Source organism: Cnephaeus nilssonii (genome assembly GCF_951640355.1).
Source record: "Cnephaeus nilssonii genome assembly, chromosome: 7".
NCBI lineage: Eukaryota > Metazoa > Chordata > Mammalia > Chiroptera > Vespertilionidae > Cnephaeus > Cnephaeus nilssonii.
In genome coordinates, this window is record NC_137078.1 from 56053125 (window position 1) to 56081091 (window position 27967).

The following is a 27967-nucleotide window of genomic DNA, read 5'->3' on the forward strand; positions in this document are numbered from 1 at the left end:
TTTGGAAATTTTGTTGCTTTTTTAACATGCAGAAATGTAAAATATTTATGAAGTCAAGTCTAACAATCTGTTACTTTAAATATTGTGGTTGTGTGTATAGTAAGTAAAACATTTTAAGATGCTATCCAAAGAAATATACTTAAAGTTGTGGTCTTTATTAGGAGGCAAGAATTTAGAGGAAAGAAGTTTAGTATTTAATAATTCAAACATTTGAGAATATGTATTTTCTTAGTACTGTAAAATCAGGTTTAGGTAGCAATTTTGAACTGTGTTGTGTGGACTTTGTGGGGAGGGAGGTAGGGAGAAAGTTAGGGCTCAAAAACATAATGAAAGTTTTTAGTATCTGCTTTTTGCTAGACACTATGCTTGGTGCTTCAGATTGCTAAATCATTTAATTCTCAGAACAGCCCTATGAGATCAGTAATCTACCCATTTTATGGTTTCCCTTCATTTGACAAATATTTGTTGAGCACAGTATTTAGACTTCATTTTATAGAAAATGAAAAATAAATTCAAACTAGTCTATACACAAAAAGAGTTTATTTCATCGTGTAAACTGAAAAGGTCTAGCAGTAACTCTAGCTTTAGTGGTTTTTGTTTTGTTTGTTTGAATTTTTTACAATCCAGAAGGTTCTAACTGTAAAATAGTGTTCTGCTCTCAAAAGTAACTTTTTAATTTGATATTGTTATTTTTAGTAAGGACTCAGACTCTAATGTGCTTATAGGGTTGGCCCTGCAACCTTGAAATTGTTCATTGATATAGCCAAGTCTTTGCAATGAGGCCTATGGATGATTTATGCTGAGAGTCACTGGGAATTTTATTCTGCCCTAGTTGGCAAGTTCTCTATTTCATTGTGTTCTTTTCCAAAAAAACTGTCATTACTGAGTGAGTAATTAAGAACATGAACCCAAATTGCCTTTGAAAATCATTTTACTGAATTTAGATTTGGCAAGAACCACATTTTAAAATAATTCACTCAATTTCATATTTCATCCTCCCAGTAAATCATCATGATTAACATCATCTATTACAGATAAGCTGGGATTACTTCCCATAAATGTTATAATCAGAAACATCTCCAAATTATATTGTCATTTTCAGATCCTGGTTAGGTGCTGAGATTCAGAGGTGGGTAAGTCAATTGTTGCTTTCAATGAGCTTTCAATGCAGTGAGGAAGAGATCTGTCAGAGAGTGAATCTCCATAGCACGATGCACCAAGTTCTATAGTGAAAGACAGACATGCCTGAGGAAACGGCAGAGTGCATTCAGGGGATAGAAGTAGTAGAGTATTGCAGGAGACAGGATATGGTAAGAGACTAACTAGAAAGACAGACTGAGCCAGATCCTCAACGGTCTTTTCTTGAAACATCTTGTATGTCATTTGAAGAGTTTATGAGTTATTCTGCAGGTGATGGGGAGCAAGTCGAGGTTTGTGGGCTGGAGCTGGATTTGATCAGTGTCCTGTTTAAGGAACACAGTTCTGATGGCATTTTGAAGGATCAATATTTGAGAGATAAGGAGGGGAAGGATAAGGAGACAGTACAGTACAATAATCTAGGGGAGGGAAAGTGAAAACCAGAAGGTCTGACGGAAGACAATGGCAATGGAAATAAAAGTAAGGACTTGGAAGGTCTTGTCCAGTTGGGGTCAACATTGCCTCATTGTTCATGGAATTATGTGAAAGACTCTTGACCCATTCTGACCTCAAAATTCTATGAGTTAGTCTTCTCTGACCACAGAAGAACCCTATACTCCCAGAAGAGGGCATTTCCCCATAACTCTAAGTATATATAAGAATGCTTCAGACATATCTCTACATATTTAAGAAGTGAGATCATCTCTCCCACCCAGTTATTATATCAGTTGAATTGGAGATAATTAGATCTATGTATTTGAGCACAAACTAATTTTTTGTGTGTGAATTTCCAGTTTGGAAACAAAGTAATGCTTATCATAGTAGTCTCCCTAAATAGGAAGCCTACACTTGTGCTTTATAGGACGGCGCATTTTAGTTGCTGTTCACTGAGCTCAGAATAAGGATTTAATAGAAAACTGAGAAGTAAAACTGAGAGAATTAGAGAAGAAAAGGAAGCAAGATAATCAAATGACATGGTACAGAAGATACTGAATTGCCATATCAAAAAAGAAGATACTGATGTGCTGAATAAATTCTTATTGTTTCCTAAGTTCCAAGGATTTAGAATAATTGAAGAAATATACTGTGAAGGAAACAAGTAGGCCATTAGATATATGGATATCATTGGTGATTGCATGTGGCAGGTATGACGAAAAAAACAAAATGACATACAGATGGAGAACATGCATTTTGCAGCACTAATAGATAATATCACATATCTCATTCCTAACTTGTAAGTATATCCTTACTTATATTTATTTCTTTTATTTGCCAAACATATGTTGCTGGGGCTGATCAGCAGATCCTGAGCAACAGATGAATGGATTACTCTGACATGTTTGCTGTGAAAGAGAGGGCTAAGGGACTGCCTGGCTAAAGGAACCAGACAACCTTGATCACCTGCCTCATTAAGCTTTTATTGTAGCAGCAGTTTGAGATAAAGTTTATTTTTTAGATACAATCAGTAGGGTAAGTAAGATTGGGAGGACACATGTGTCTGTAATGTCCTTTAAGTAAGGACACCCAAAGATTAAGCATAAGGATTCCAGTAAACACCCAGGGGTCTGCATGTGCACAGACTTGTTTGGAAAGGTCAAGGAATAATTAGGGGCACCGCCTTCAGCACTCCCCTAAGTCGGAATCCCCATAAACAGGGCAGGCGGCCTTCCGCACACTTCTCTTTTCTCAAATGTCCTCCTTACAAACTTTTCAACCAAGTCTCATGCTTCCCCACAATATGTTATTTACATTCACTCAATTAAACCTCGTAACAACCCCATGAAGTATATACTTTTATTATTCCCATTTTACAGATGGGGAAACAGAGAGGTTAGGCAGTTAGCCCATGGTCACACAGCTGGTAAGTAGCTGAGCCAAGGATTCAAACTTTAGCATTCATATTCCTAACTAGGACACTATGCTGCCTTTCTAAGTTTGAAGATGGGAGAGAAAGCAGTGATTTTTTTAATACTATGGCTTGCTCTAGAAAGACCTCAACAGAACTCTGTAAAAGATTTGTGTATTCTCATAAGTGTAAATGCAGGCTAAAAGCAGTCATAGCATTTACAGTTGTCCATTTCCTCTATTACTGATGGTTAATTCATTCATTCAGGTTGTTAGGTATTAGGGATGCAAAGATGAATTAAGCATGGTTTCTACCTTTAAGAAACACAGAGGGGGAATAGAAGTGCCATATTAACAGTCTTGGATCACCGATCAATTAAATTTTAATGCAACTGATTATATAAATGTGAGCTCTTTTATTAAAATTACATCATGACAAAAGAAAATAGATATAAATCATGCTGCATATTCAAGTATGAGTCACAAAAAGAATAAAAAAGAAGAAAAAAAAGTATGAGTCACATCTGCTTCTCATATGGTAATCTTGAATATTCTTCAACTCACCTTTATCATACATTTAAAAATTCCTAGGGCCCACACACATCTGAGAGTTCTGATTATGTGACTTTCTACCTATAAGCTTTGACCTCTACAATTCTATGATTTATTGCATGATCTATCTATATAGTTTTTTTTATTTTTTACCTAAAACAGTAAAATAAAGGTGAGTCTCTTGTTATGCCTAGTAAATGATATGTTTAAATTGTTTTATTTTTCTCCTTTTTAAATAGGAATTTACTGATTGACAATGGCAGAAAGAATTGTAGAGAAGTTAGAAATTCTAAATGATCAAGCAAAGATACTCTTTGCCAGAAGAATAAAGGTTTGTAAAATAAAAGCTAAGATTTAATTTAAGAATTAAAAGGTTTTCATTTCAAATGTGAGTGATTATTTTTACTTTTTAGTTAATATGAAGACATAAATTAATTTGTAAAAAAACAATTGAGTATGTTAGTTGAGTCATCTGTGCAAGTGGATGCTATAAAGAGTTAATTAGATATAAGGTAACTTCTAGATAGGTGCCATATTAGGTTATGATGTATTTAAACTGCTTAAGATACTAGGCAGTCAAATAGTAAATGTGACTACACCTGTTATTCTTTTTTAAAAAAATATATTTTTATTGATTTCAGAGAGGAAGGAAGAGGGAGAGAAAGATAGAAACATCAATGATGAGAGAGAATCATTGATTGGCTGCCTCCTGCACACCCCTACAGGGGATTGAGCCCACAACCGGGAATGTGCCCCTGACCAGAATTGAACCTGGGACCCTTCAGTCCGCAGGCCGATGCTCTATCCCCTGAGCCAAACTGGCTAGGGATACACCTGTTATTCTTACTAATATGTTAAACATGTTAAAAATTATTTACTTGGTGCTCAGCCAATGTGGCTCAGCTATGAACCAGGAGGTCACAGTTCAATTCCCAGTCAGGGCACATGCCCGGGTTGTGGGCTTGATCCCCAGTAAGGGGCATGAGGAGGCAGCCGATTAATGATTCTCTCTCATCATTGATGTTTCTGTCTCTCTCTCCCTCTTCCTTCCTCTCTGAAGTAAATAAAAATATGTTTTTAAACAGTTTATTAATTGGTATAGTTACCAAATTAAAAATAATTAAGATTCATAGAAATTAATTTAAGTAAAAGGGCAAGACTCCTATAAAATTCAATTAATGAAGGGTGATAAAGAACAATAAAGAATAAAGTCCTCACAAGACATATTTTTAGTACATATGAACAATTTAATTTGTTTACACAAAAACTTGCAAAGTAATATAACAATGTGAACAAGTGAGGCATGGGTAAGAGCATGCAGGAGAAATCAAGGAAGACAACACAGAGAGGAACTCAAGTGAATAAACATCTTTATGAAAGTGGATTGCCTCTCTTTGCTTTATTAATGACCAAGAATGAGATAACAACATGTAAATCACTTTGGTAATTGCTTTTTTAATTTTTTAAAACTTTTTTATTTTGAAATAATTATAGACACACAGGAAGTTGAAGAAACAGTACAAAGAGTCCCAGGTACCTTTCACCCAGTCGCCCCGGTTAGTGACATCTTACACAGCGCTGTATCTTGACTGTGGTTCTGGTTACACACATCTATAATGGGACAAAATTGTACAATGTCAAAACCAGTATGAGTCACAACTGATATTGACAACTCTGGTATATTACTGTTAATCAGACTACAGACTTTATTCAGTTTTCCCCATTTTAACCTGCATTCATTTGGTCATTTGTATGTGTAGCTTTATGCAATATTATCAAAATACAGCATGTTTACATCACCACAAAAGAACTCCTTCGTGTTACTTCTTTGTTTTTGTATCCATGCCCTCACCCCATTCCCTGTCTCTGTCCCAGACAAGGGCTAATTTGTTCTCTATCTCTATAGTAATGTGATTTTGAGAATGTTATATAAATATAATCATTCAGCATGTAAACTTTTTAAAAATATTTTTTTATTGGTTTCAGAGAGGAAGGTAGAGGGAGAGAGATATAGAAACATCAATGATGAGAGAGAATTATTGATTGGCTTCCTCCTGCACACGCCCACACTGGGGATGGGGCCCATAACCCAGGCACATGCCCTGACTGAGAATTGAGCCGGGACCTCCTGGTTCATAGTTCGATGCTCAATCACTGAGCTATGCCGGCCAGGCAGTATGTAAAATTTTGACATTGATTTTTTAATTAAGCATAATGTCCTTGAGTTTCATCTAAGATCTTATACAAATCAATAGCTTTATTATTATAAATAATATATAAATTTTATTGCTGAGTGGTATTCCATTATATAAATATACAGAGTTTCAGTTACTCACCCATTGAAGGACATATGGATTGTTTGCAGGTATTTTGCTCTTAAAAATAAAGCTGCTAAAAAATAAGGTAAAATAAAGCTGCTATGAATATTTGTTACAGGTTTTTAAATAAACAAATTTCTCTGGAGTGAATGCCCAAGAGTGATTGCTGGTGAAATCTGTCTCTTAAACTCAACAAGGTCAAGGCCACAAGGTTTGGTTTGAGTTCCCCCTCCCTGTGCCTCAGCCTGGAAACTGCCTCCAAGACGTAAGCGGGGCTATAGCAGGGTTTACCTCATTTGTTTCCCTTTTTCTCAGGGATTGCGGCTCTGCTTGTTTTCTAATGCCTGCTTCCAGTTGTCTTCCTATATTTTGTCTGGTTTTCTAGTAGTTTGAAGCAGAAAGGCAATTCCCATCGTGCTTAATCTAACTTCATTGGAAGGAGCAAAAGTTCTCCTATCCTTTGATTTGCTTTAATTTTTTTTTATCTCTTTGTTCCTCTGTGCTGTTCTCTGAGAGAATTTTTTATAGAAGATTTTTGGCTCCTTAGCTCACTCTTTAGCACTCCTTATTCCCCTTCCGTCCATCTATGTAAATATTTAAACAAAGCTCTCCTTTGCTTTCTAACTCTAGTACTGGCTCATGCTATTAGGCAAATCATGTGATTCACACATGTGTGGTGACAGGAAGAGGAACAGGTTGGAGAAACCAGCCTGCTATGGTTCCAATAACTCTACATATCAATATTGTCTTTCCTAAAGATATAGGTTGTTCCTAATTTCTGAATTTGGGAATTAGGAGGGAGCCTTCACCATTATCTAGTCCAACACCCTCATTTCATATATAGGCAAAGAGCAGCTCAGGTCACACAGCAATGGCATAAAAAATTGGTGTACAAGGCCCCCAATTTTCAATCTGTATTATTTTTCCATTATTGACTACACATAAATTGTGTGTGTGTGTGTGTGTGTGTGTGTATGTAAAGTGAGGTGAATTTTGTCCTTTCCACACAGGATTTTCCCTATATGAAAAGCACTCTTTTTCACAGTGTTAAAACTTTGTCTTTGTTGCAGAAAAACAGTGTTCAGAGTTACGTAAAGAAGACTTTTGCTACACCCCTCACGTTTGATTTTCAGTTGGAATCCAAAGAGGCTATTACTCCTACATCCACATCTATGACAGTACCACAGAGCAGAGAAGACAAGCCACACGGTATTACAAAAACTAAAAGGTAACCATCATAACTACTTCAAACTTTCAACTTGGAGTTTTAAAGTATTACTTTAGATTTGTCTTAGATTATGCAGTCTATATTAATGTAAGCTTTGTCAAACATAGGTATATTTCATAATTGTTATGAGTTATAACATACTAGATAAGCATTAAAAATATTTATAAAATATTCATTATATTATTTCACTATTGCAGATAGTAATTACAATTCTGAATTTTTAAAGAAAGGCCTTTCTTGAGCCATGCTATATGGCCACAGATTAACGTCAGGATTTATTTTAAACTTTGACTAATAGAGGCAAAGGAAAGCTCACTTAATTTGAAAAATCAAAAAAAATTCACTGTTGCTAGACTTGAATGGAATATGGAGAGGGGGTGGGGGAAGCTAAAGAAATGAAGCTAAAGAGGAAGTAAAGGCCAGATCACCAAAGGCCTTATGAGCCTAGAAAACAGCTTTGGCCAAAACCAGTAAGGAGCGACCAAAAGGTTTAAACAGGGCAATGCATAGCCAGATTTGGATCTTAGAAATATCATTAAAAACAGCAAAAGAGGTCATTAAAAATTATGAGGGCTCCTCAAAAAACCCGACCCTTTCCTAAATTCCTATTATCTCCAGAAACTGCCTCTTCTGGGAGGCATGCCATCTTGCCATGAGTCCTTTTCTAGACAAAGCAAAATGATTGCTTAAATAGCAGAGCATAAGGCAGAAAGTTTTCATCTTCATATCGAGAATGATATGCTGGTTACATCGGTTAAATTGTATAGATTCAGTTCCTCCAAATCTTGAGCTGCAGCTCCTGGGCTGAAAAGCTATGCTAATTATAACCAAGCTAGGAGTCTCCACCAATGCTCACAAACCCCACTCCAACACCTAGCCAAGGTGTCGCATCTAATCCACACAGCTTTCAGCTTAGCCTCAACTTGACACCAGGACTGCCACCTCCTACCAGAGACTGCCTGGTAACAGGCATGCTCTTTTTTTTTTTATCTCTAGCCTCTTGTTATTCAAAGTGTGGCCTTCCATCAAGCAGCATCCGTGTCACTTGGGAACTTGTTTGAAGGGCAGAATCTCTGACCCCTTCCTAGACAGAAGCTGCAGTCCACAAGATCCTACAAGTGATTCCTATGGACACTGACAACAGAGAAACACTTCCTTTAGCACAGAGGTTCTCAAACCTGAAGGGCTCGCTAAAACACAGGTTGCTGGGCCTCACTTGCAGAGCTTTTGATTCAGTAGGTCGGGGCTGGGGCCTGATAATCTGCATGTTTAGTAAGTTTCCCGGTAATACTGGCACTGACGTTGCTGCTATGGGTACCACCCTTTGAGTCACTGCTCTAGTTTATGTCCCACTCTAATCGTGCTGACTAATACCAACATCTGTTCCGTTCTTTTCCTTGGCTTACTGGCTATGGTAGCAACTCTCAACCTGGCAGTGATCACCCAATTGATGAAACGTGCCCAGGTTTATTTGTAGCTGAGCTTTGCTTTCAGAGTAGTCATTTCCAACACATACCAGTATGTACATTAGTATTACCTGGGGAGATTTAAAATAATTGGGTTCTACTTTAATCGGTTTGGAGTGCGGCCCAGCCATTACTATTTTTAAGATTTCCCAGAGATGATTCTTATATAAAGCTAAGATTGAAAAATCATTAAATTCTTAGGGCTTCTTTGTCAGTTACTCCCAGAGACATTTTTCTGTTATTATTAGCTCGGGATTTCTGCATCTTTCTTGAATAAATGGGAACTGATAGCCTTTATCACCTGGAAATATCTTCCTAGGACCACTTTTCTGATAAGCAAAGTTTTATAATCATTCAAAAATATCTCTCAGTCCTTTGCATTTAATTTGGATAGAGTCTTTAATATTTCTCAATAAACACCAAATACGCTCTTCTCTGCAATTTTTTTATAATTGGACCTTTTACAAAAGAGCCATACTCTTTTTAACAAAAGTCTCTTTAAAAAACCACCTGTAATGAGGAATTTTAGTAAGAGAGATGAAGTGACTTTTTTCATTACTTACGCATTCAGTACTGGATTATCGTGTGATAATGGCAATTTTACCATGTATAAAGTAGTGAAAAATAGAGAATAAGTTAGGGGCAAGTAGATAGATTAAGAATTTTTTTAGGGTGAGGTGGGAATGGATGGGGAGAGGTCAATGGAGGAAAAAGGAGACATATAATACTTTAAACAATAAAGAATTTAAATTTTTTTTAAAAAAGAATTTTTTTTAGATCAATGAAAGAATCACTTGGCCTTTATAGGTGCTGAAGGAATAAAAACTCACTGAAATGAATAGTCAAGGAGAAATCTCAGGAGGACTCACCTGAAGGAGGGAGGTGAGGACAACTAGAGAGATAACCCCTAATAAGGAGTATTTATAAGAGGAAGCAGAAGAGAACTTTAGAAAATATGTATCTTGAGGACAAATAATGAGGGGGTGAGGAAGGGGATTTTAAAAAAGCATTTCAGAATCAAAAACTGAGTAGGGAAATTAAAAAATAGAATACAGTTATAAATTGGATTGATAATCTAGAAGATCAAAGAGAGACACAATCTTACAAAAATTTTTAAAAAAAGAAATGGGAATCATATTGAAAATATACGTAGTAAAGTTTCAGGATAGTCAATATCTAAATATATACCTAATACATAACATAAATCAGGAGAGCAAGAAACAGATGGTAAGAAAAATAAAAAAATATTAGAAAAATATGCCCTTTTTTGAAGGCAGACATGAATTTTCAGATCAAAGGGTTACCAAGTGCTAATTATGGAAAAATTAATACCAAAGTCAGGAAGAAACATTGGTTAATTACAAAGAAAAGGAAATCAAATGAGTTTCATATGTCTCATCTGCATCTCTAAAGCTGGAAAACAGTAAACCATTTTCAACTTTTGAACAGAATGGCAATCCTGGAATCCTCTATTTGGATAAATCATCATTTATATATGAGAACAATATTTTTGAAAATGAAAGATTTTAGAATGTCATCTGCCTATGTATTCTTTTTGAGGAACTTACTTGAAGAAGTATTTTATCCAAAATAAAATAAAATACGAATATGAATAATACAAAGATATAAACTTTATTATACAAAAATGCATTTGAAATTGTTTATGGTGCCAGAACAAACGCTTGGACTTCCATCTCACAATGGCTGTCTTATGAAAACAGAAAACATTCCAAAGGATTACCAGCGAAGGAGTTCATAAGCGATTTCCAGTTGGGAAGAGACAGCTTTTAGAGCGGCCCCCATGCTTCCATCTGAGCTGCACTCGTCTCTTGGGTTTCTTACCTTCGTGTGCCACTTCAATGTTCTACCCCAGGGACGCGCAGCAGCACCCCTTCAATTCCAGCACATGCAATGCAAAATCAAGGTCTTCACCTATATTTCTTTTAACTCAACTATAATAGAATATAATCTCACAGGGAATTTTTTTAAATGTAAGATAAAAAAAGGGGTGACAGGGTGTTTAAGGGAAATGAATTTTAAAACATACAAGCAGTCCAACATCAATACAACTTACAAAAATTAGATTTATAATTTTATGCTAGTGAATTAACCCACAAAATTTATAATTCCAAATTTTATTCCTCATATTATATGAGAACCCAGTGCTACAAACACAATTTTTATTTCTAGGCTCTTAGCCCTCTCATTCATTCTTCCTACTGTTGGGAGAAAATTCTTCATAGGTTTCTTGTATTTTTATATATTGTATGAGCAGAGGCACTGGCTGCCTTTGTTTCTGACAATCATTTCAAGGATGTTTATGTAGCAAACAGCCTTGGAAGACAGAGATAGTACTGTCTTCTGAGCAAGAGCAGGCATGTTACTGTCCATTATAAAAATTTGGGTTCCCTAAGCTAGGGTTCCATTCCTGTGATATAACCCATTGTATGTGCAGGTGTCATCTGGCACTCTGCTTATTGCCCTATTGCTATGAATAACAAATGGTCCTCTGCCTCTGATCCAGGAGTCTCATGTCTTCTGCCAGCATAGATAAAACTTTGTCAGGCTAACTTGTTAGTTTGTAAGTAGACCTTTCACAGTCCTTCACACCTAATTTAAGGAAGAAACTTGAGGATAGAATAATAGAAACTTTGACCCTCCTTGTAAACAGAGTGGTAAAAGTTATTGTGCCTCATTCCTCAATGAGTAATAAAACACCTCATCCAGGTCCCCATGCATTTAGAAGGACTGCATATACCCATTTTATCTATCTTATAAGTCTATCTGCTTATAGGGAGCAGGATTTATCATTTAGGTGATCAGGCTAGCAGGGGAAGGCAGTTAGGGGTGACTGGGCCGGCAGAGGAGGGCAGTTGGGAGGGACCAGGCCTGCAGGGGAGGGCAGTTAGGGGTAGCCAGGCCTGTAGGAGAGGGCAGTTGGGGAGGACAAGGCCTGCAGGGGAGGGCAGTTAGGGGCAACCAGGCTGGCAAGGGAGGGCAGTTAGGGGTTACCAGGCCAGCAGGGAAGGGCAGTTAGGGGTGACCAGGCCTGTAGGGGAGGGCAGTTAGGGGTGACCAGTCTGGTAGGGGAGGGCAGTTAGGGGTGACCAGGCCTGCAGGGGAGGGCAGTTAGGGGCAATCGGGCTGGCAGCGGAGCAGTTAGGTGTCAATCTGGCTGGCAGGGGAGTGGTTAGGGGGTGATCAGGCTGGCAGTCAGAAGCGGTTAGAGGCAATCAGGCAAGCAGGCAAGTGAGCAGTTGGGAGCCAGCAGTCCTGGATTGTGAGAGGGATGTCTGACTGCCCGTTTAGGCCCGATCCCACTGGGCAGTTGGACATCCCTCAAGGGTCCCAGATTGGAGCAGGTGCAGGCTGGGCTGAGGGACACCGCCCCACCCCCATGCACAAATTTCATGCACTGGGCCTCTAGTAATAAAATATTAGCTTAACTGTTTCATTTGCCTATTCTTAACTCAAAAACATATAACATAAAAGTTTTATATTTCTTCAATTTCATTGATCATTTTTGGTTATTAAAAGTCTATCCAGTTTAGTGTTTTGGTCACATATACTACTCAAGGCTTTCCCTTCTCCCATCAAGCCAGAGTAATGACATTGGAAGAGCTGAAATGGAAATGGGCCATGGCCAGCAATTTTCTTCTTCCTGTCCCCCCACCTGTGAGTGAAAGGTGGGTGTGATCTTCCTCTAGCACACATTCTCCTCTTCCAGCTTCTAATCTCTTTTTTCTCTGGTACAGGAACAGTGATGTGCTAGAGTTAGCTCCTACTAATTTTTTAGAGCTGACTGTTGAATTTTCAGGAATTTTGTTAGATGGTTATTAAACAGTTATTATTAAAAATCAAATTATGTAAACTAAGAATTCAAAGATATACTAAAAACAAAGACATTACTCAAAACTTATCACTTCCTAATTATTTTATTACATTTTACTATTATCTATAGTCTTGAATTTATTTACATGTATTGTATCCATATGGTAGAACTATTATGTATTATCATGCTACTACACATTTTTCCCCAGATCCATATTCAGTGATGTCTCATTGGTAGCTTGAAATCAACCTTGGAAATATTTACATCATAAAAATTGACAAATATTACAAATCAAATTTGTATATATTGTATGTCTAGATTTAAGAAAGTTAAGGAGTAAATGTTAATGATGAACATTAAACTTAAAAGTATGTCTCTTGCCTGTAGCCATTATACTTTAAATAGCAAAAAAGAAAATTGTGGAAATATTCTTCTAGTATTCAAAAACTATTATCTGTCTCAGCAAAGAAGTAATGTATGTCATTGATGAATATGTGAAGGTCCAACATATGTTTTCATTGTTCACTTTCATATTATTCCTTAATGTAAATGAAAATATCAACTAACATTAGAGAAAAAGTTATTAAATATTTTCTAGCACCCTCTTATATAGGAGTAAGAGAGGAGGAAAAGGGAAACAACAAAATTTTTTATCTGGCCACTGTTACCATCTTCTCTCTCATTGTTATTTTCTGGCCAACTCTACTCATAAAGAACATAGCTGGTGAAATGAGTGAAAGTGATCAAAAGGTACAAATTTCCAGTTATAAGGTAAATGTCCTAGAGATGTAATATACAGCATGGTGACTATAGTTAACAAATCTCTAGTGAGATTTGCTGACAGATTTGGAATGGGGAATGAGAGAAAGAAATCAAAGATGACTAGTTTTTGGCCTAAGCCTCTGATTGAATGGAGATGAGGAAGCCAGGATGAGGAAGAGATTGGGAAGAAGGTGTAAGCAAAAATTTCGTTTACAATATGTTAAGTTTGAGATGGCTATAATACATCTAAATGCAGAAGTCATGTAGCAGTTGCATATATAAATCTGGAGTTCAAGCAAGAGTTTGGGGTCTAGTCTGTACATGGGGACATCAATATAACAGGCAGTCTTCGGGTTACATCGGACTCAACTTACATCGACATCTCCCATTTACAGTATTTATTAAAAACAAGTTCCGTCATTTTGACATATGTACATATGTGCTTTATGTTTTTTATTACTTATTTACCACAAGTAAAGGTCAGGAATTGTTATCTTTTACATTTTTTTTATTGTTTCACTTCATTACTGCTGTGTATGTACTCCATGTGAGTGCCATAGGTGCTTATATAGGTGGGTTTTGACTTACGGTGAAAACCGTGTTACGTCACGAAGGAATGGATCTCCAACGTAACACAAGGACCTAGTGTATAGGTAATATTTAAAGGTGTGGGACTGGGTAATACCAACTACAGGTGAGTGTCTGAGGTCTGAGGACTGAATCATGTGTTACAAGCATTTAGAGGTCAGAAATATCATGAATTATATACCATTAACTTTCTTACATACCGATCAGAGTGGGGGAGCCGTTGGAGGACGGGGTCGCCCGGGCGAGGGGCCATAGGCTGTTTGCCAGCCGGCCCTGCCACCGATCGGGGTGGGGGGGCCCACCGGGAGGCGGGGCTGGCCAGGGCAAGTGGCCACAGGCATTCCGGTCATTCTGCTGTTCGATCTATTTGCATATTACCCTTTTATTATATAGTGATCTGGTATCTGAACTGATCCTTAACTCCATGTTTCATCACATTGACTCATATGGCAATGTCCCTAGTATCTCATTTAACACTTTCCAGCATATTTTTCTAAAAGCTCCTGAACAATAGCTTTCTGAACTGCCCTCAATTTTATGACAACAGCAGTTTCTTGTCTCTTCTTACTTTGAGTGAATATCACTAGTTTTTTCAGCTTCTGCTTATCAGTCCCAATCTTTTACACTTTCTACTGTAATATATTAACACAAAAACATCCAAATCTATATAACTGGGACATCACCACAGTTGTCCAAATTTTTAAAAAATATATTTTATTGATTTCTTACAGAGAGGAAAAGAGAGGGACAGAGAGTTAGAAACATTGATGAGAGGGAAACATTGATCAGCTGCCTCCTGCACACTCCCTACTGGGGATGTGCCCGCAACCAAGGTACATGCCCTGGACTGAAATCGAACCTGGAACCCTTCAGTCCACAGGCCAATGCTCTATCTACTGAGCCAAACCGGTTAGGGCCAAATTTATTTTTTAGATTAGCTTTATATATTTTCTGATTATTTTAATTACATTAATTTTATTTTCCAGTTATGTCTCCTTCAAAAATGAGCCTGAACCCAGAAAGAGTGATTTTGAGAAGTTAAATTTAAGATTACATGCTGCGCCAACAAATATAAAAAATCAAGAAAACAAGTCAATAGGTAATGCTTTGTGTAATGTATTTATTTCTCCTTTGATATATAAATGCATGTTTTTATTATACATTTTAATATTTTTATCTTAAAGGTTCTTGATAATTTGATCTCTGTTGAAAGCATTTACTCAAAAGTTATGGGTTATAACTGCAGTGTGAAAGATTTTAGTGAGCTATAAAGAAGAATTTCCTAAGAGAAAGAGATGTTAAATATCAGAATGGGTAATTTATATAATTAAAAAGATATTTTTATGTTTATTATTCTAGAAAGAAAAATTCTGAATTTCTTTTCAGTTCATCATAATGGCCTTTACCATTCGTATTTCTACCAACATTTCTGCACATGATTATTTATGTATTATCTAAGAAAATGGAAGCTTTCTCTATACCTCTCCTCTTTCTTAGTTCTCACCAGAATTGCCTTTAAAATTCCTTTATGGACATATTGACTTTTTCTAGCATGCACATCAAAACTCTTTCAGCCTCTACCCACGCCCAAAGCCACTTCCATATTTTTAGGTATTTGTTACAGCAGCACCCCACTTCTTGGTACCAATTTCTCTCTTAGTTCAGGCTGCTATAACAACCAGCTGTAGCGTGGGTGGCTTAAACAACAAATACTTATTTCTCCCAGTTCTGGAGTTTGGAAGTCTGAGATTGGGGTGCTAGTGTGGTCAGGTTCTGGGGAAGGTCCTCTTCCTGGTTTGCAGACAGCCACCTTTCTTTCTGTGTCGGCTCTCTCCTAGCTCTTCTTAAAAAAGCATTAATCCCATCATGGGGGCGCCACCCTCATTACCTCATCTAAACCTAATTACCTCCCATAGGCTCACTTCCAAATATTATCACATTGAGGATCAAAGCTTCAACATATAAATTGTGGGTGGGACACAAACATTCAGTACAAAGCAGCTACCCTATCTAAATTATACCCCCATGTATTATTATCACTTACCAACATCTGTTTATTTCTGTCACAGCATATATCTCAATTTATAATTATTCACTTCTTTGTCTCTTGTTTATTTTCTGCATTACCCACTAAAATGTATGCATCATTGGGCAGGAGTTACCATTCTAGAGTCTAGTACCAGTGCCTGGCATATTGTAGGTGGTCAACAAATAACCATTGATCAAATGAATACCACACACTGTATTTGTTTGTTACATCTATTTTTTTTATCTCATTTAATTCTCACAGCATCCCTATTAAGATAAGGACTATCATTTCCACTTAACAGGTGAGGACCCAGAGGGATTAAATAACTTTCCTAAGGCTACATAACTCACATATAAGGAAAGTATTTGGTCCCAGGCTATCTAAATGCAAAGTCTGTATGTTTTACCCTACATTGTGCCTACTTCAAGACAGTCCATTAAATGATAATCCAGATTAATAAAACTCATAATTAGAGATGGGGTTATCATATCATAGTAAGTAATCAAAAGTTATATTCTGTTGTCCAGCTGATGTGGCTCAGTGGTTGAGTGTCAACTTATGAACCAGGAGGTCACATGCCTGTGTTGCAGGCTGGATCCCCAGTAGGGGCATGCAGGAGGCAGACAATTGATGATTCTCTCTCATCATTGATGTTTCTATCTTTCTCTCCCTCTACTTTCCTCTCCAAAATCAATAAAAACATATTTTTTAAAAACTTATATTCTGTTAATAGAAATTCACTTCCAAAGCACATTATTCTAGAATATATTTAGCTCTAAAAATGTGAAAGCAATTATATGTAAGCAAACAAGATTATCAAACTACATTTCTAAAAATTTTACTATATGTAAAGAAAATAGTTTATTGAGATAAATTAAAAGTAGTCTAATAGTGTAGACAGTCTGATCAATGCTTCCCTGTCTCCGGATCTGTTTTTGTTCATCAATTTATGTTGTTCATTATTTCCCCTAGATGAGTGAGATCATGTGATACTAGAAATACACTTATAAGAACCGAAAATGAGATAAGCAATAATGGTTATGCTGAGAGGCAAATGAATCAGTCTGTAGTGAGTTTATTTCTGGACCAACAGTTAGACCCGGAGACAGGGAAGCATCGATCAGACTGTCAAATCTCAGAGGGAAGGTAGGGGAGGGTGGGGGTAAGGGGGAGAGATCAAGCAAAGGACTTGTATGCATGCATATAAGACTAACCAGTGGTCATGGACAACAGGGGGGTGGGGGCATGCGAGGTGAGGGGTTTGGGATGGGAATGGGGAGATGAGGACAAATATGTGATACCTTTAATCAATAAAGAAATTTAAAAAATAAAAGTAGTCTAATAGTGTAGAAATATCATTTATGTTTGTATTTGTTTCTTTAGAACCAGTAGAAGAAAATCGAAAATCAAGATATGATAGATCTTTTCTTTATCTTAAGGATTCAGATGAGGTAGGTTTAATTTGTATGCTTATAATTACTTAATAGCAATTCAAATTAACCCAAATAATTTTGTATATATTTCTACCAGTCCAAAATTCAAATGGGTTTTAGGATTCAAAAGCATAAAATTTTATCTCTGATATTATGGAAAACTTTATATATGGAGATAACAGAAAAAATAATATATTATTTGTTGGACAATCAGTACAATAGAAATTATTTATTAAATATGATAAGGACTAGCAGTTACCATAAAGTTGGTTAAGACAGGGCATGATAATCTATACATGCATAACTTAAATGCTTAATTTTAAATATGAAAAAATATATGTATTTGTTAATCTTTTGATGTGTAGCCAAGACCATTTTTGAGCATGCAATGGTTATTTAGATTATATAATATCTATATATAAAAGCCCAGTGACTGGAACGACGGAATGACCAGAATGACTAGAATGACCAGAACGACCAGAACAACCGGTCGCAGCAGCCAACCGTACCGATCAGGGCCCCAATCAGCTGTGGCCCCTCCCCCCAGCTGGTCCCACCCCTGATTGCTCCCCCCCACCCCCGATCAGGGGCAGGGCCGGCCAGCCAACATCCTGTGGCCCCCCTGGCCGGCCCCTCCCTCGATCCGCCCCCCATGAGGGGCAAGGCTGGCCAACGTCCCACATCCCCTTGCCCTGCTGGCCTGACCCAATCAGCCCCCATCAGAGGGGCTGGCTGGACCCCACCCATGCACGAATTCGTGCACCGGGCTTCTAGTTACAGTAATAACTACCATAACAGGTTTTCTTCTCAAGTCAATTTTTGTAATTTTTATGTTAAAGTTTCTCTTTCACTTTCATATCTGTAGTCTATTTCTCTAACAACTCTCCTTAACTATTCAAACTTGTCTTTTATACTCAATAAATAGTAAATGCCTCCTGCTCTAAACATACTGTTTTCTTGATCTTCTTATGAATACTCTGGGCTTCTTCTGAAATAGTCTCATCTTCAAATCCTAGTATTAAGTTCTTCCTCATTGATGAAATATTTTTTGTCTACTTTAGTCCTCACTGATATTCCTCTTTTCTAAACTCCTCCTCATTTATTGATTAGTTTGGTTCTTAGTGATATTACTCTACTACATTATTTACTAACTAGTGGCCCGGTGCATGAAATTTGTGCACAGTGTGTGTGTGTGTGTTGGGGGGAGTTCCTCAGCCCGGCCTGCACCCTTTTCAATCTGGGACCTCTCAGGGGATGTCCGACTGCCAGTTTAGGCCCAATCCCACCAGCAGTTGGACATCCCTCTCACAATCCGGGACAGCTAGCTCCTAACTCGGAGCACCAGCGGGTCTTTCTTTATTTTTATTTCTTTATTTATTTTTAGGGAAAAAGTATATGATTTTTAGTTAAAACTGAAAAACTATCAGGGACAGGAATGACAGAGGACCCATCCTAGGTGGATGGGATCCTGGGGGTGGGGAGTGAGGAATATTGTTGACACAGTTGTCAGAATTCAAATGGGGTCTGTGGATTGAACCTTAATACCATTTGAATGGAGATTTCCTCACATGGTCGGGTGGAGAATTGTTATGTAGGAGTGTCTGCTTTTGGGAAATACAGCGGGGAGTATCTGGGCATCCTGGCATGTGTAGAGCATGCTCTCAAACAGCTCAGAAGAAGACTGGGGAAATGGGCATATACGTGTATAAATGCACACACTCACACACAGTCTAACCTTGCTATTTTCGACTCCACCTCTGTGCACCTGCCTACTTGCTAAGATCCATAACTCCGGAACCAAGGCTTGCAGAGCTTCCTCGGCCATTGGGCCACGGCCAGGGTGCAAGAACCCTGCAGACAGACCTGCGGGCACAGTCCCAGCTGAGGTCCAACAGGGGCCACTGTTTTCTTGTTTCTGCTCCAGTCTGTGAACTGGGGTCTGTTTCACAACGGGTTCTGTTGGGGCTTTGGCATTTCTGTGCTTCCTGGTGGCGTCTGGCTGTGTGGGATGTCCAAGCTCCAGTGGCTGCCGGTTCCCTGAGCCCGAGAAGACTGTGCGGTAAAATAGGAGAAAAGATCGCGTCGTAAGCAAGTTCAGGCTGCCCCGTTTCAACCTTAAGGGATCCACAGCACCCATCACATACGGTGTCCTTTCCACGGAAACACAGAGAGCGCTGCCCTGAGCACGCACGGTGCCGGCTCACTGGGGCCCACAGACCAGCAGCGATGGCCACTTGTGGGCGACATCATGAAGTCGTGAAGTCGTGACACTGAGGCGATGTCAGGACTGAGTCCGGCTGCCAAGGCCATGTCCTGGCCCACGTCCAGGCCTACGCCCCACAGTGAAGCCTGCGGTCGGGCACTGACAGGTGGCTCGGGGAACTGACAGAGCCATGTCGGTACCACCTCAGTTTCTCTATGCACGTTTAAACCATCCTCATTCTTCCAGAAAGAAGGGCTTTTCTCCCACTCTGGACAGCCACGCTCCCCCGGCAGCGCCCAAGAACCTGGGGCCTGCCTGGCACCCCAGCCTCGCTGACCCCGCAGGCCACTGCCCTAACAGCTCCGTCCCTCTGCGGCCCTCCGCGCAGCCCGCCAGCGCCGTCCAGCGGGGTCCGTCCGGCGCAGTCCATCCATCTGCAGGCCCCCGCGGCCACCCAGCCACACGCGCGTGGGCTATTCCCACCCAGACTCCGCTTTCCCCGCACCTGGCAGTGGGCCCAGGGCACTTGCACAGAGCTCCCGCCTGGACGGGTCGTCCGTCTGGTCGTGACAGCCCTAGTCTATTCTTAGTATAGATGTTTCATGTATGCTAATTCTATCTATCCAATAAGAATGTGAGTTCGCCCTGGCCAGTGTGGCTCAGTCAGCCGGAACATCTTCCCATACACGAAAAGGTGGCAGGGTCAATTCCTGTCAGGACACATATCCAGGTTTTGGGTCCAATCCCTGGTTGGGGTGCATTCTGGAGGCAACTGATCAATGTTTCTCTCTCTCTTCTTCCCTCCCTCTCTATAAAAATCTATTTAAAATAAGATAAAAAAAGAATGAGTTCTTTGTGGCCTATATTTTTATCATATGCTTTATTTTTATCATATATTATCCAGAACTACATATTCTGTGCCTATTGTGAAAAACAATTGTGGGTGCTAAATACATATTTGGTTTGTTGATGAAGATTCATAAATTATACAATTTATATTTACATATGCATATGTATGTTTTGGATATCTAGATATGTGTATTTAAGTAAAAACATATGGAGCCAATCTGAGACTCTAATTTAGGAAAATCTGGATAATTTGTTCCAGTTTCTTCTCCTTGACTCAGGGCTATTTTGCTGTATTGACTCTATGTATGAGAAAGTAAAGCCTCTGTTTAAATTGAGAAGGCTATTTGTTTCTCAGTATTTGAACGTTAGACTTTCCCTACACTTGGATAAATAAGTTTTATATGGATTAAAAGGCTAGGTTTTAAAGACAGAAAAAGTAAAAATTAGTAAGTATGAGCATGGGCATATTTTTAAATTTCTGTACATTTGTTTCCTTACCTATAAATGGTAATAACACCCATCTCATAGGCGTTTTTTGAGAATTAAGTAAACATATTTTAAAGTATTTAAAGAACTAGACAGCTATTAGTTATCATAATTAGATATTCCAAAGGAGAATAAACAAGTATAAATGATCAATATACACATGGAAAAAAACTATTTCTAAAAAAAGTTTTCCTTTTTTCCCCTCCCCTGAATTTTAGGTAGACTATGCTAAGCCCTTACGGTATCTATTTCCACACCATAGACAAGAATATAAAAGAACATTGGGTTCTACAATCTCTTCTCCTATGCCCAGCATTCAATCTAATGCTTATAAGAAGGAAAAAGTTGCTACTTCATTTACAGGTATACACATTGTGTGTTAATGTTGAAATAACTGAAAATTAACTGCACCTAACTTTTAGGCATAAGCATTAAGGAAATCTTTAACCACCTTTGTTGGTACTCGGTTGGTCTCACTATCTCCCATCCCCTCTCTATAAAATAATCAATTAATGTGTCCTTGGGTGAGGATTTTTTTTTTTAATTTAAAAAAGAAAGAAAATCTGCCCAACCAATGTGGCTCAGTGGTTGAGCATCGACCTATGAACCAGGAGGTCATGGTTGATTCCTGGTCAGGGTTGTGAACTCAATCCCTAGTAGGGGGCATGCAGGAGGCAGCCAATCAATGATTCTCTCTCATCATTGATGTTTCTATCCCTTTCTCCCTTTCCCTTCCTCTCTCAGAAATCAAATATACACACACACAGACAGACACACACTAGAGGCCTGGTGCACAAAATTCATGTACAGTGGGGGGGCTGTCCCTCAGCCAACCTGCACCCTCTCCAATCTGGGACCCCTCAAAATCGGGCCTAAACCAGCAGTCGGACATCCCTCTTACAATCCGGGACTGCTGGCTCCTAACCACTTGCCTGCCTGCCTGCCTGATTGCCCCTAACCACTCTGCCTGTCAGCCTGATAGCCCCCTAACCACTCCCCTGCTGGCCTGATTGACACCTAACTGCTCCCCTGCTTGCATTATTGTCCCCAAATGCCCTCCCCTGCCAGCCCAATCGCCTCCAACTGCCTTCCCCTGCTGGCCTGATCACCCCAACTGCCTTCCCTTGCGGGACAGAGGGGATTGGGGGACTCCAATTGGGTGAGGTGGGCCTGAGGGGACTGGGTGACTGAGACTGGATGAGGCAGGGCTGAGGGGACTGGGGGACTCTGGCTGAATGAGGTGGGGCTGAGGAGACTGGGGGACTGAGGCTGGATGATGCAGGGTTGAAGAGACTAGGGGATTCCAGTAGGATGAGGCATGCGGAACCTGCCGCCCTACCCCCCACCCCCCGGCAGGGCTGAGAGGACTGGGGGACTCTGGCTAAATGAGGCAGGGCTGAGGGGACTGGGGGACTCCGGCTTGATGAGGCAGGTCTGAGGGGACTGAGGCTGGATGAGGCAGGGCTGAGGGGACTGGGGGACTCTGGCTCGATGAGGTGGGCCTGAAGTGACTGGGGAACTCTGGCTCGATGAGGCGGGCCTGAAGGGACTGGGGGACTAAGGCTGGATGAAGCAGGCCTGAGGAGACTGGGGGACTGAGGCTGGATGAGGCGGGGCTGAGGGGACTGGGCGCCACCATCTTGTGGCTGTGGGCACCACCATCTTGTGAGGGCGTGACAGTCAATTAGCATATTCCCTCTTTGTTAGATAGGATATATAATTTTATTTTTTAAATCCTCACCTAAGGATATTTTTTCCATTGATTTCAAGAGAGAGAAACATCAACATGAGAGAGACATTGATTGGCATGCCCCTACTGGGGCTGGGGAACCTGAAAACCAAGGTAAATGTCCTTGACTGGGAATTGAACCCAAGACCCTTCAGTCTGTGAGGTTAGATGCTCTAACCTCTGAACTAAACCAGCCAGGGCAATAAAAACATATTTAAAAATAAATGTGTCGGGGTTCTTGTTCTGGCATTAAGAAGGATTCAGCAATCTAGAGAAAGGCTGTGTGTAACTTAAGTAAGAGTCCATAGACGAAAGATAATTTTGAAAGGCATTGGGGGTCAGAGGAACCTGGCTGAAGAAACCAAGTTCTCCTTGTCTCAGGACCCCTTGCTTTTTATTAACCCAAATTGTCCTAAGGCAAGGTGGAGATACAAACTTCAAAGGGTAGGATTTTGTACAGAAGCATTGTCAGATTGGGGAATAGCCTATGGCAGTTCAGGTGTTTGGCCAGTAGGAGGTAATGACATGTAGATTAAGATGCCCTGAGCTGTCTGGCAACAAACAATCATCCTTTTCAGGTTTGGGGAAATGCCTTTAGCCATTCCCAACAGGCAATAACATATGTGACTCAGCCCTTGTTGAGTCCCCAAGTTCCATCAACCTTTTGATTAAACTCTTGCAATTATGACATTCTGGAATTGGCTTCTGGCATAAATGAAAAAAATAAAAGGGGACATCTGTAATACTTTCAACAGTAAAGATAAATTTTTAAAAAAGAAGTTTTGACTGAGTAACTACTACAGGTAAGGCACTATACCTGGTGTTTTTCTATGTTATTTTATATTGTAAAATATTTTATATAAGGTATTTTCTAAATGCCATAATATGTATGTGCCTTTTATGACAATTTTTTATAATTTCAGCTCAAACGGAAAAAAAACATAAGGAATCATTTGATACAGTTGTCTACTTAAAAGATTATGCATATAAAAGGTAATTTATTTTAAATTTTTAAATATTTCATTCTGTTCAAAGATGTTTCTAATAGGAAAAGTCCTGCTTTTATTTTCTAGTAGAGCAGAATGAATTTATTCTGGCTTATTACTATTTAGACTCATACTACAATCCAATGGCTGATCCTAGACTGCTCAGCGAGTCAGCATTACATGCGAACCTTGAACACATGTTCTATCTGCTGCAAGTTTACAGTCAAATGGAGAGAAAGACATAGTAGAGTGAATGGAGAGACTACAATAGTTGAGATTCCTCAAACACTGTGTAATGAAAAAAAAATCATCTTAATCCAGTGTGCTTTGAAATTTGTTTGGAGCAATAATATTTAGTCTCTTTAGGTTTACCTCTGTCCTTCTCTTTCTTTCCAAGATTGTATCTGAGTAGATGAGTGAGAGGCTCACTGGACTTTGTGACTGAGGAAAGGTACTTGACCAAGGGTCCTTGTCAATATCCTTGTACTGCTGGTCTCATTCCTAGATGTTCTGTGACTGCTGCTATCTCTGGTTCATGTACATATGGTCTATTCTCTCTGAATTTTGATATGGTCCACTCTTACTGCTCATCAGTATGGTAGGACTTTCTGAGTCTCTTCCATCTCCTTCATCTGCTCTTTGATTGTCCATCACATATGCCAAGCCCTAGCTATGGGTTACCTCATCCTTGCAATGGCAAGCTCCTTGGCAAGCCTAAACTCAGTGTCCATGTCACATGTGAACCAAGGGAGATCTAGCATGAAAATTATATCCTCTCTGCCTAACCACACTATTCCCTCCTGTTAACAAAGCTGGGGCCACCTTATGTTGGCAGGAAGCTGCCCTGCAAAGCACTTTCTCCCAGAATCTCAACAAAGGATGTGGAAATACCTCTCTATCTTTGGTGTTCTCAACCTACATACTATTCCTTCCCCCAGTGAAAAACCAAAGAGGCACACAGATTCCTGTCTTGCTTCCACCACCACTTTTTCTGTCCCCTCCTCCCCCTCTCCTCTTCCCCCAAACCAGGCAGGAAGCCATGTCTTGTCTGATCTATAGCAAAGGGTTTGGGGGAGATGTTGGCAGTGACTTTGAGGAATTGAGGCAGACAAAAACTGGCAAGCTGAAATCAGCCCTACAGATATTTATGCTGAACTTGTGTTCATTTTCAGAAGAAAATCTCCTCTACAGATGAATGATTTTTGTACAAAAGAAAATAAATCTGTCAGAATTGATCCATTAAGTGAGCATCATTCAGTAGAAAAGAAAAGCTTACTCCCCTTATGCTTTGAGGATGAATTGAAAAAACCAAACGCCAAGATAATCAACATTAGTCCGGCAAAGACAGTAACTGCTCACAAGGTAATAAGAAAATCTACTGCTGTTCAGTAAATGTGTGTGTTCCACGACTTGTGGGAATATCATGTTCTAGTGACCAGAATCTTTGGTAAATCCTTCTTTTGGTTTCACACACTTTAAAGTCCTAATGCTCTTTTTAAAATCGTCACCCCCAACCTGGGGGTTCCTCTGCACCAGCTGAACATTCCGCATGTTTTTAAATGAAGAAGGCTTTATCAAATTTTCTTGATTGTAAGGAAATATGAAATAAAAATGGTATTTTTAAAAAAGTGGATCATGCATCACTTTCCTATCAATGTACTTCAGCTATTTCAACCAGAAACTCTACTTATTAAAGGCTATTTGGCAGCTCACCGAGTCTCTAGGTAGGCTGGAAAGACAGTGTGGCTTGAAAGCTGTGCAGTCAGAAGTCACCAAGTTACAGCCTCAGACTGCTCCACTGGGGCCCATGCTATTGTCACAGATGACAGTTAACAACTCTGATTCTGGGCAGGGGACACTATTTCAAAGACCCTTGCCTCTGCTGCCCTTCAAAGCTATATATATCCACCACCATCCTCACTAAAATAGTTTTAACTATTTTTTCACAGTCCTTGCTTTTTCTGAATTAAAGACTTGTCTTTGATATATCTTACTGGTAGAGCCCAGGTCACATGCCTATGCCCTACCCTCAAGAGAGGCTGATACAGCCAGTGACTGCTTCTCCCTAAAGGCACATAGATTTGAAAGGTGAAAAATTCCTTTAACATATTGGACAGAACAAAAATATGACACATCTCCACTACTGTGGTGAAGTGGATAACATTGGCATCACCAATGGATTGCAAAACTCGATATTCTGTCGTTTTGAGGGAAATCATAGGCATTAACATGTCTTTAAACTAAGTGTACTAGTATATAATTAGATAGATCTTAGTTTCTTATTTTATTAACTAGAGGCCCAGAGCATGAGATTCGTACACTTGGGGGGAGGAGGGTGTCCCCTAAACCCAGCCTGAGCTCTCTAGCAGTCCAGGAGCCCTTGGGGGATGTCCTACTGATGGCTTAGGCCCGCTTCCCAGCAGTCAGACATCCTTAGCGCTGACTTGGAGGCAGGAGAGGCTCTGGCCACCACCCCTGCACTTGCGAGCCATGAGCCCAGCTTCTGGCTGAGCAGCGCTTCCCCTATGGAAGTGCACTGACCACCAGGGGGCAGCTCCTGCATTGAGTATCTGCCCCCTGGTGGTCAGTGTACGTCACAACAACTGATCGTTCTGCCATTCAGTCAATTTGCATAGTAGCCTTTTATTATATAGGACTAGAGGCCCGATGCACGAAATTTGTGCAAGGGACTCAGCCCTGGCAGCAGTTGCAGCTTGCCTCAGCCCTCGCAGCCCCAGCTTCGTCCGGAAGGTCATCCAGAAGGTAGTTCGGCTGCCCAGTCTAATTAGCATATTACGCTTTTATTATTATAGATTATACTAGAGGCCAGGTGCACAGATTCATGCACCGGTGGGGCCTCCAGGGATCGGGCCGAAACCAGCTCTCTGACATCCCGCAAGGGGTCCCAGATTGTGAGAGGGTGCAGGCCAGGCAGGGGGACCATACCGGTGCATGATTGGGGTTGGAGAGGGTCCATGGGAGCATTCCAGGGTGTGTCTGGCCTGCCTCACACAGTCCCAATTGGCCAGACCTCAGCAACAAGCTAACCTACCAGTCGGAGCATCTGCTCCCTGGTGGTCATTGAGCATCATAGCGACTGGTCAAACGATTGAGTGAATGTCAGACACTTAGTATATTAGGCTTTTATTATATAGGATATCTAAAGAAAAAGTAGCAGTTATTGTAAACTAAACACTGATAACATTTATACTTAACAGTTTCCTTGGAGTTAATTTTTTGGCCCTAGAATAGAAATATGGGGAAGAGTTTCATGAGAAGCTCATACATACACATTTTGTTACTACTGTGATAAAAATAGTCTATTTTAAAGTCAATCTACTACTTTAGCTACTTTATTCTGCATATATATATAGTGAGCACTTTTTATGTGTTAAGTGTTGGGGCACAAAAACAAATATAACTGTTGTAAAGATAATTTTAGATTTTTCTGAATTATTTACTAGGATATCCAGGTTTTGTAGTTTGGGTTTGTAATCACTTATGTCTCTTATGATCTTTGACTCAATCCATGTTTTTATATTCTTCTTATTTCTGGACATGGAAACCTAAGAAATGTCAGAATGTTGTTTTGTTCTACCAATATCCCACCTTATTTATAAAAGGGTTTTAGAAGGCCCAAAGTTCAGATTTTTAATCCTAACATCCTGATAAAATATTAAGAAGAGAAGGAAGCATGTCACATACAAGTATTTGTTTTTGTGTGTGCATTTGAATATCACTATTGTTCATATTTAAAACTTCTATGTATCTTTTTTTGAATATTTTGTGTTTAAAAATATATATAGCCTTTTTGCCTCAATAGACTGACGACTAAGCACTCTTTTCTTTAATTCACAGGAACAAAATGATACAAATCCCATAATTTTTCATGAGACAAAATATGTACAAATGTTTCTTTTGACAAAAAATAGGTTTCTGCTCCAATCTATGGAAAATAGAAACATTGAACCACAGAAAAGAGTAAATTTTATTTTAGAAAGAAATCGTGAAATTCTCAAACCTTTAATTAATAATCAATGTATTACTTCTTCCAAACCTAAAAGAACCATGCCTACAGCATGGAGGAAGCATATGCAAGTGATATCTTTTGCAGTGGGTCGCAGAGTTATAGAAGATAAACTAAAGAAGAAAAGTACTACGCAAACATCCAAAAACATATCTGAGAAATCCTGTAGTTTCTCAGAGCCTTTTTCCAGCCTAACAAAAAAATTTGTAGGTTTCCTTGGTAAAGCTGTCATTCAAGAAACAAGTGCTAAAATTGGCAAATTTGAAAGAATGTTGTCTACAGTAAAACCAACGAGCAAATTCAGTGCTTTACCTGTCAATTGTTGTTCAAAGCCTTTAAAAAACAAACTCCAAGTCCATAAATTACAGACTGTAACTCCACTGGATAATTTGCTAACCTTTTCAAGTGAAAATTAAATGCCTCATAAAATATTTTTTGCGGTAATACTTGAGTAACAAGAAGCAAAGTACAAAGTTTTAAGATCATAGAAGAAATTC

General features: G+C 39.3%; 1 protein-coding gene across 1 annotated transcript; it reads left to right on the plus strand.

Annotated features, from left to right (window-relative positions):
* Window positions 1-3790: 3790 nt before the first annotated feature.
* LOC307103473 (uncharacterized protein C1orf141 homolog) lies at window positions 3791-27886 on the plus strand (the record flags this gene model as incomplete). Its single annotated transcript, XM_079777827.1, has 8 exons — window positions 3791-3865; window positions 6923-7080; window positions 14715-14827; window positions 17141-17208; window positions 20947-21091; window positions 23381-23450; window positions 24616-24805; window positions 27302-27886. 8 exons carry the CDS (start codon window positions 3791-3793, stop codon window positions 27884-27886), a joined length of 1404 nt encoding a protein of 467 aa, XP_079633953.1.
* Between the last annotated feature and the right edge of the window lie 81 nt (window positions 27887-27967).